A 10,233-nucleotide genomic window follows, 5' to 3' on the forward strand; every position below is an offset into this window, starting at 1 on the left:
TATCAGTGTTGCATTTCCAGATGAAATGCTTAACTCGCGGCAGAGTATCCATTCCCCAAATGTGTTTATATATTTTTGCAGTGTCTTCATCATAGAATTCCTGCATGTTTCTTTTAATTTCCATCAACTTGTTATATGCCGATTTGATTGTAAATTGGCCATTGCGTATTAAAGTCCAGACTAATCTGTCTTCACCAGTTGCAGGTAACCGTTTTTGTAGAATTCTTTCAGCATCCTCATGGCTGAACAATCTTCTGAAAATGTCCACCTTTCAGGTTTTGGTCTGTGGATCAATAAGGTTAGACACCATTGCACATCTCTCAGCTTCATCACAGCTTATTTCTGGTGTTGGAGGTGAATGTCTGCCTGAGATCCAGTTATCTTTCCAAGTTTGAATTTTACTGCCATCTCCGACAATCTAAAAACTCCAAGTTTTTACAAACTCCATCATACCTTGTATGTTGCGCCAAGCCCATGTTGAGTTCTTTTTCTTCTTTCCATGTAGAGCAGTATTGAGTGGGAAATATCTTTCTTTTAAAGCGACGGCCCAGAGTTGTTGTTATTGTTGACATAATCTCCATGCAGCCTTTGCTAAAAGTGCATTATTAAAACATTGTAAATCACGGAATCCTAATCCTCCTGTTGCTTTATCTCTGCACATCTTTGGCCATCGAGCGATGTATACACCTCCTCCTTGTGATTTATTCCACCAGTAGTCTCTTTGTACCTTATCCATCTCACGAATAGTAGCTTCTGGGATTTTGAATACTCCCATTCGATGTGATGGCAAGGCATTGAGTACATGCTTCACCATGACTGATCTTCCAGATTGATTGAAGAATTTTCCATTCCATATTTTGAGTCGAGATTTCATGTTGTTTACTAATGAAGAAAAAGATAAGGTTTTCTTTCTCTTCAAAAATAAAGGGATTCCCAGGTATTTCTCCTCCAATGACATTCGCTTCATCTTTAATCTTCTCAAGAGCATTCTACTGTGTCTTGGTGGAAGGTGTTTAGAGAAGAAGACTGCTGATTTCTGGAAGTTGATTTGCTGCCCCGAAATCACACTGAACTTGTTAATAATTTCAAGGATATTATTAACATTATGCATATCTGCTTTGACGAAGAGGAGGCAATCGTTTGCAAATAGCAGGTGAGTTACTTGTGGTGCTTTTCTTGAGATCTTTATTCCTTATATTGCACCATTGTTCTCAGCTTGGGCCAAAGCTCTGGTGAAGACTTCCATCGTAATCAGAAATAAATAACGAGATATTGGATCGCCTTGTCGTATGCCTCTTGTTGGATTAAAATACTGGCAAGGTGAACCATTAAGGAGGATCTGTATTTCTGTAGTCGAGAGACATTCTTGTATTAATTGGCACCATTTTTCAGAGAAGCCCAGTTTCAGCATTATGTCATTTAAGAAGCTCCATTCGACGCGATCAAATGCTTTGCTCATGTCTAATTTCATAGCCATGTAATGCTTTTTGGTTTTCTTTTTCTTCATGCAGTGAATCAGTTCTTGTGCTAAAGTGATGTTATCACTTATTTGTCTCCCTGGTATGTATGCTGCTTGCATATGAGAAATGAACTTGTCCAGATGTGGCTTCAGTCTTGTTGCCATAATCTTTGTTATTAATTTGTAGGTGGAATTGCAAAGAGCAATTGGCCTGTAGTCGCCTGGTGTGTGCCGCAGAGTTGTCTTAGGGATGAGACAGAGATTTGTTTTGTTCATCTTCTTCAGAAGTCTGTCGGAGCTAAAAAGGGACTGCACCATATTAATTACTTCGTCTTTGACAACTGACCACTGACTTTGAAAGAATCCTGGAGGAAAACCATCTGGCCCTGGTGCCTTCCATGGTTGCATGCTCTTGAGAGCTTGAGTAATTTAATTTTCATCTGGGATTTTGGTGAGTGCAGTGTTGTCCTCGACAGTTATACAACATGGTAATAATTCCAGTAGTGTTGCATCTGAGGAAGGGTTTGTTGAACTCATAATGTTTTGGAAATGGGAATTAAGAAGTTTCTCAATATCGCTTCTGCCAGTGCACCAACTTCCATCTGCCTTTTGTAAAGTTTCGTTTCTGTTTCTACTCCTCCTCTTGTTTGCTTGCATGTGAAAATGCTTGGTATTTTGATCCATATCGTTGAAGAAGATCTCTCTACTATTTTGTCTGTAAAATTCCTCTTCTCTTATATGCCATTCTTCAATTTCTCTTTCAACTTCTTTAACTTGCTGAGTGTTATCTCTGATTGAGTTTGGTTGTTGTAGAAGTTGTAGTTGCTGCTGCAAGGCATTCAATTTTTCTTGTATATTGCCAAATATACTTCTATTCCATAACGAAAGAAGTCTTCTTGTTTCAGATAATTTCTTATCTAGTTTGAATCCAGCTGAACTATTGAAACTTCTTGACCAAGCCTTCTGAATTTCATGTTTGCATGAATGTTCTCTCAACCAACATTCAAAAAACTTCCATGTCCTTGACCTGCAGATATCATTAGGGGACAAGTCTAGAAATATAGGGCAATGATCAGATCCCAAGAAAGGGAGATGTTTTAAACAAGAATCAAGGAAAGTTATTAGCCAATCGGGATTAGTTAAAGTTCTATCTAATCTAGATCTAAATTTTCATGTTCCATGCTTATTGCTAGTCCAAGTAAAAGGATTTCCATGGAATCCTAGATCACTAAGGCCAGCTTCTAAAACATCTTGAGCTAACTTGGATACTTTATAGGTAGAGCTATTGCTATTGTCTCTTTCTTCTTCATGAAGAATAAGGTTCAGGTCTCCAATAAGGGCCCAAGGGGCATCGATATTGAAATTTTCACAAACAGTTTTAATAAATTCTCATTGAACTTTACTTTCTTGAGGATAAGGAGAGTCGCAGACGCATGACAAAAGCCAAGTTGGCTTAGAGGGATTATTATTAACCAAGCAATGAATCATATTTTTGTCATGATAAATGATGTCAAGCTTAAAACCATCCTTCCAAAGTAAACAGATTCCACTAGCTCTACCAACTGAAGGAACATAGAAAATGTTTGGGAAATTAAGGGTTTTGTAAGCCTAATAATTTTATCAGAATTTATTTTTGTTTTTTTGGGTATCTGTTTTATTTATTTTGTTCCCTTTCCCTATGATATTTGTCACCCTTGTGGCATCACCTTGCTTCCTGGTTAGTCAAAGCGTCTACAATGGTGCGACCATACTATAACTAAACTAAAAACTAAAAAATTCTGGTTATACTCGGGGTTGCACGCCACAATTATGGAGTAAAATTTAGTCAAACGTAACTTCAAGTTACGCCCCAATTCAAACCTAAAATAAAGTTAGGGCTTTTTAATAAAATGACCATGTTTTTGTAATATATTTAAGAAGCTGGCCGTTATTTTGAATCTTTTTATAAAGTGGCCGATATTGACATTTTTCATCCCGTTTTTTTTTTTCAAAACGGATAACAGATGTTAAATGCACGCTGTCAGTTAATCTACTTAGTAAAAGACAATTTAACCCTCTACTGAGTAAAAGACAATTTAACCCTCTACGAGTCAGCTCGGTGACTCGTAGCACGTGAAGAAAATGTGTTTCCTTTGTAACTGTCGATTCAACTCAGCGACATTATCCCACCTGCAGCTGATGTGCACAACCCAACATCATCCATAGCAGCTCAAACCTAAACTATAACCTCTTTCTGCAACTCAAATTCACACAAACCGATTCAACTTCTTAACCACTACTATTTCTCCATGAACACACCATATATCTCTTCCCTGCGTTCCACACTACCATCATTACAGCTCCAATACTTTCAGTTCGCATCCACATCAGAACCTATCCTAGCAATTTCTTCATTGAGCAACATATGTACGTAATTGAATATTAGTATCAGCACTACAATAACAACAATCTCTCAAGAGAATATTGCAACCACTTACAATGTCCACTAACAACTCCACCACCAGAACCTTAACCATTCTACAGCTGCACACACCTAAATCCAACTCCTAGCATTCAATTCCTCACCAATTCCATTCCTGCAACTCTAGATTATCTCCTCTAACAGTTCATACCATCTTTCCCGGTTCAACATCACTACCGCCAGGGTTCCAACTTCACCATTATTATCATCCAAACCAACTTAGAGTAACTATCACCACCTGTAATTCCAGCTTCAAACAACATCTATACTTGAAATTCCACGTTTACTACCACCAACATAACACGCCCATTGAACCTAACAATCACATATACATATCACAAGAAGAAATCAATTCCATTTATCCCTGTAAAGCAATACAAAGACCCATTTTCCATTTACTCCTCCCACTTCTACAGATCCAGAATTTCCAAGAACCACAGAATTCTTCATGATGCTAATTACTTCAACAACTCAATTCTAACTGTAACGCATATTTGAACCCTTAAATTCATTCTCTCATTCTATGAACCCTAATTCCCTGTGAAATCAAAATTTAACCTCATACAACCATTTTTTCCAATCAGAACCAACCCCAATTATTAATTGATTCAATTAGCTCAATTTCATATAAAATAACAAATCAATTACAAAACCGTAAATTTAATTCACCTCTTCTTATGAGTTGAATTAATTCTCGAATCAACATCATCATCCATCTCTTCTTCAAATCCCATACGAAATTCTTCAAGGAAATCCTAACTCTTGATTTCTTCTGATTTAAACCCCGCTTTGTACCTCATCTCCACAAAATCAAAACCTTCTCTGAAACCCTAAGTATTCATTATATGTCTTCACTATTATCTTCGTCTTGAATCAATTGTTCTCTAATAATCAGTTTCACCGTCTTCTCTATTAATCAGTTGCAATCAATTTTATCATCTTGAATCAGTTTTTCTCTAACCCTAGCTTCGGCAGAAAAGAAGGATGAAGGAGAAGAACGAAGAAAAAATTCGGGAGAGAAAAAGACACATAAAGAAATAGGAGGAGATAACACCCAACTCGTCTCTTGTTTGAGTAAGGTTATGGTGGTAATTTTTTAAGGCGAGTTTGACTTTGTCAAAGCCTCTGACCAAATTGGTGGGTCTAAGTGTTATATCTAACGGAAAAACTTTATAAAAGATTTAAATTTTCTGACTGGTTTATTAAATATATGAATGGAAGCTGTCCAGTTTGTTAAGTTGCCCATAAAATTACGTCCCAATTCAAATGTAACTTAAAGTTGTGCCCCAACCCCAATCCAGACGCAACTTAAAGATACGACCCGATTCAAACGTAACTTATATCGCCCCAACTCAAACGTGATTTAAAGTTGAGCCCCAATTTAAACTTTTAAATTACGCCATAATTCAAACATAATATCAAGTTGCGCCCCAATTCAAACGTAAATTCAAGTTGCGCCCCAGCTCAAAGTAATTTTAATTTCCACCGGTACAAGACGTACTTTGAAGTTGCGCTCGACTATAATTAGTTTTAGTCGAGACTATCGACCAAATTTACTCCGGATCACACTCTCTCTCCAATATAGTTAGACTCCACTCCATTGCGATTGAATTTTCGAGTAAATATAGTTTTACTCCATCATTTACTCGTCCATTGTGGACGCTCTCAGGAACTAGGCCTTAGGTTGAAATCACATTCAGCTTGTCTTTGTTTCATGGGGTAATTTGTGTTACCTCCCCTGGTGAAGATTATAATTTGAGTTACCTCCCCTACATAAATAATATTAGCAATACTTCCTTTTGTTAAGAATTCCGTCCAAGATTAGTTACCAGAGTCAGCAAAATTTTACACGTGGCAATTTCTTTTTCTAGTAAACTACCCAAAACACCCTCACTTTCTTATAGTATCTGCTCAAACTGGTTCCTACCGTCACTATAGCGAAACTACCTTCACGGCTTCACCTTCACGAAAATATGCTCCACCATTAAAAAACCAGAGACACCATCTCCTTCGCCACCATAGAGATCAAAATTGATAAACAAATGAGAAAAAAAAGGCACATCAAGATTTTCCCAACATCTTAACTCTCCTATGAAATCCAGATCTCTCTCAAAATCAAGATCTTTCAATTTCGTCTCTTCTTCCATTCCTTTATTTCTGCCCACCCATTATAATAGAAATCCTTAAAGTGTAAAGAGAATAAGAAATTTGGGTTAGTCTCAGATTTGAGTTTTGAGCCAAAAATCAGTCGAAGGAAGACTCGTGATGTAAATTGATGACATTGATTTATCATGGTGAACAATGTCTGTTTAGAGTTTAGGAGGAATTAGGATTGATAGGTTTTTATTAGAATAAATGATCATTGGCGAAATTAGGAATTAGTGAGGCTTCTACTACTGTAAAATTGAATGACCATTTCATGGAAGCTGATACTATATTACAGTGGATATAAATATGACAAGTATCTTTCAAATGTTGATTTTGAATTGGTGGGTGGTGATAGAACTTTGAATTTGTGGTTGAGGCTTTTTAACGAATAGTTGTCGGGCACTTCACAATTAAAGTTTCTGCACACTAATTAACTAGTTTATAGCGTTCCAATTTCATGCAAACTTGAATACGATGACAACCTATTCCTCCAAATCCTATCAGAATTCAGAAATAACATGCATAATAATGAATCACCATTAATGATGGAAACAAAAACTTCGTTTGGTAATAGTTTTTTGATAAGCCGACACGAGATGAGTATCCAACGAAAAATAAAATCTTTATAAATAAAATTGAAGCAACTCCTAACATGGGGCTTTGCTTAATTTCAGATAGCAAGATAGATTAGGATGGCTATATATCACAGGTACGGGTAATTTCATTATTACTATAAATTCTGAATGATGGCGAGAGATAGTGATTTCCCCCAAAGATATTAGCATTATATCGCTGATTTTGGTTGTACAATTCCTTTTCATGGTGCAGATTGTCTTATAAAATCTGTTGCAAACGCGAAACTGGATCTGAGGAGAAATTGAGATGGTGTTGTTGTTGTGAGTTTGATGTTATTAGAGAATCAATATATATTTCATGTAGAAGATGAGGGTACTATCGGTAGAAAAGTGCCACGTATATTTTTTTGTCCACCTGTACTAATCTGTTGACTCAGCTAACTAGCCTTGGACGGAATTCTCAACGAAACGAGGTATTGCTAATATTATTTATGCAGGGGAGGTAACTCATATTATAATCTTCACCAGGGGAGGTAACGCAAATTACCCCTTGTTTCATCAACTATAGTTTCTTTGCTAGCATGTTGTTTTCACTCTCTCGCTTATGTTGTTTCATTGCACATATTCTCTTAGTACATGTTCTCTTCTTGCTCAATTCATGTAGGTTTATGTTTGTAGCATGTTACTGTACTAACTGTTGATATGTATGTTCTTTTCGAGAACCACCTTGTGTTTTTTTCTTTGGTTTGGGTAACTAAACCTGACTTAGAGCATCCGTTATCGGATGAATGAAAGCTTCATTGATCTCTCTCTCTCTCTCTCTCTCTCGTTATTTCCCCCCTTCATTATGACCAGAATGATATGTTGGCGCCTCTTCAGAGTGATGTTTTTCTAGTGTTAAATGTTGAGGTTTTTCCCCCTCTATAAAATACGTCGTCTGTGCTGGATGAAACTTGGGAAACTTTTAGTATAGGTTGTGTTTTGCTTGTTGATTATGTACTCACGTAGCAGTTAGGTAACTTATGATTACATATCTGCCACTAGTCTCATGATTGCTGAAATTATACCAACAATTGTGACAAACTTGTTGCTTAGGGATTCAACTTGTGCGGGGTTAGTTTAGACCATTGCGCTCTGTGCACACTACTGTCAGCATAAAAGTTGAGATATGGTAATGCATTGCCATTATGCTGAAATTTAGGTTTGCTGGAACCAGTACATTCTTAAGCTCCTACACTTTCAGATGTGGTTGAAATTTGGTCTGCCTGGGGGCTTAATGCAGCTTCTTTAGCTTCCTTTTTTAAACAAGAGCCATTTTTTTTGGTAGTTTTGAAAGAAATTTAATTGACTGGAGTACTGGAAAAACGAATTGACAACATTTTCCTCCTGCAGGGCTCAGCGAAGTTCCCAGGGCAAGCCATAAGCCTGAAGGATGCTACCAGGTTCATTGCTCGTCCTTGTTTTCTTGTCTTAGTATTAAACTCATTTTTACCTGTTACTGATTCCGTGAAACTATTTGGCTTGTTGACCTGGCAGCCAAGAACTCTTTACGGCAACAGAGCAGGAGAGAAACTTCCAACTTCGTTCATCCCGAAATGCCACAATATTTCATCATCCCACCTTGCACAATTTTAACTTACCACATGTCTGTAATTCTACTCATCATTTTAAATTTCTCTTGGTAAAGTGTGTTATCTTCCCATACATGAATCACAGCTTGTGTCTCTCACTGCAGTTATCAGTAGGTGCAAATGATTCCGAACTTGAAGAGCGTATACTTCAGCATTTAGCTGCTGCTACCGCAATGGGAAGAGCACATCATTTTGCTAGGAGGGAAAGCCAGCGGACATCTTCAAATAAAGGTCATTCACCATACATGGTATTCTCCCCCAACTCTGACATTGGTCCAAGTGGTCCTGTTTCTGGCATTACTTCCCAAAGAAGAAGAGAACATGAGCGAAATCCACTAGTTACTGGAGTTAGTCCATCAGCACCGGTGCTCTTCCCATTGAGGTACCTCTTGTACGGAATGGAGAAGAACCTCCTCAATCTGGATCAGTATTGCCTTCTGTTCAGTCTGACTAGATTCCTGTCCAAACGAGATTTAGCAATTTAGCCTCCAACAGGCGACGAACCTCTTTCAACAAGATTAGATATTCATATACTGGTTTTTGGTAAATATATCAGTTTCTGGACTAGATATTTTGATTGGAGCATTTATTTCTCTCATTATTTTTTGGTGCAGCCAGTCGATCTTCCTCAATCAATCGAGATAGAGCTGGCCCGTCAGATTTCCAATCGTTTTCGGAATCTCTAAAATCTCGACTCAACTTAGTCTCAATGAGGTACATCTTAACTTCTCGACGGTTCCTATTGCAGTTTCTTTTATTTTCACCCTATATTAAAGATACAAAGAGTCAGTCTCAAAGGGTACAAGAGGATGGAAGGAAAGGCTGTTCTCTAGGAGCAGTTCCATTAAAGATCTTGGTTCAGAAGTTACAAGAGAGGTAAACGCTGGACTTGCTATAATCTGGAATTTGGTTTTGAGTCTGTCTTTCTATGTACGTAGATCGGATTTTAAGATATCGTGACAATAATTCATGAGCATAAGACATCAAGACCTATCAACTGAGACTAGGTCCACGATTTGGCAGCTGTTCCTAGTGTTGTCATGAACCAACTACTTGCAAGTAAAATGGCCGCACCACCACCCGATCCGATTTTGGTGGGTTTTTATTTAAATGGTGCAGTTTTATAGTATATCAACAAACTCAAAGATGCTCATACTTTAGCTTTTTTCAAGTTGCATTGTGCGGTTGGATGTTTGCATCAACACCGGGGTAAATGTTGTTGCTCTCCGGATAATTTCATCATCTCCGTGAGACCAGCAAATGATGAAAGTAGAAATTTTAGAACCATAAAAAAAATATGAGTTATTTGATGTAACTTAATAATTGATCAGCTCTATTGGTGGAAAAGTAATTGTTGGGATCCAAAGAATGCACGGAAACTACCATGCATGATTAACTGGACCCTTCTTTACTCGCTCACTTCATCCGAAAGATCTTCACTGAAAACCATACCAAAGCGCTATTGATTTCCTTTCGCTCGAAACAAGTTTGGTATATGTACTTCCTTTAAATATATGTAATCAAACATAGTTACCTTGGAAGAAATCACACATATATCCAATACACAATCAAGTAACGAGTTACGTAGATTATGTGATATTACATTTACGAAGTTAAAAAGATAAACGTTATACTTCGTAACCAAATAGTCATCCTTAACACTTTGATCATACTAAAATGATCAAGTCTAATATACTAGAGTATGAAATATAACCTCGCATGTTATGTTTTCAATTTTAAATGAATTGAAAGCAACGATAAGAATGGAAACAAGTCAAGTCAGTATCACAATACCTCAAGTGGAAGGATGATGTCTTCGTTGTAGTCGATGCGTCTTCAGAGTAATACTTGTATGTTGCAACATTCCTAGACTTTCTAGTCTAACCTAAACGAAGTTGGTCTCCAGTACATTTAATCAAGCGATTCTAGTTGAGTTTCCATACTAAAATATGACAACCA

General features: G+C 37.2%; 1 protein-coding gene and 1 long non-coding RNA gene across 2 annotated transcripts; one reads left to right on the forward strand and one right to left on the reverse strand.

Annotated features, from left to right (window-relative positions):
* Positions 1–3,769: 3,769 nt before the first annotated feature.
* Positions 3,770–4,933, reverse strand: LOC113356582. Its single transcript, XR_003363049.1, has 2 exons — positions 4,590–4,933; positions 3,770–4,458 (listed from the first exon to the last, which is right to left on the reverse strand). It is a non-coding gene; the product is annotated as an uncharacterized LOC113356582 (long non-coding RNA).
* Positions 4,934–6,328: 1,395 nt separating this feature from the next.
* On the forward strand, positions 6,329–9,008 carry LOC113359663 (E3 ubiquitin-protein ligase RHF2A-like). The gene is made up of 6 exons (XM_026603256.1): positions 6,329–6,409; positions 7,030–7,116; positions 8,036–8,085; positions 8,180–8,288; positions 8,379–8,665; positions 8,889–9,008. The coding sequence occupies exons 1-6, from the start codon at positions 6,329–6,331 to the stop codon at positions 8,917–8,919; spliced, it is 645 nt and encodes a 214-aa protein (XP_026459041.1). The 3' UTR covers positions 8,920–9,008.
* Positions 9,009–10,233: the final 1,225 nt, after the last annotated feature.

Source organism: Papaver somniferum, chromosome 3, assembly GCF_003573695.1.
Source record: "Papaver somniferum cultivar HN1 chromosome 3, ASM357369v1, whole genome shotgun sequence".
NCBI lineage: Eukaryota > Viridiplantae > Streptophyta > Magnoliopsida > Ranunculales > Papaveraceae > Papaver > Papaver somniferum.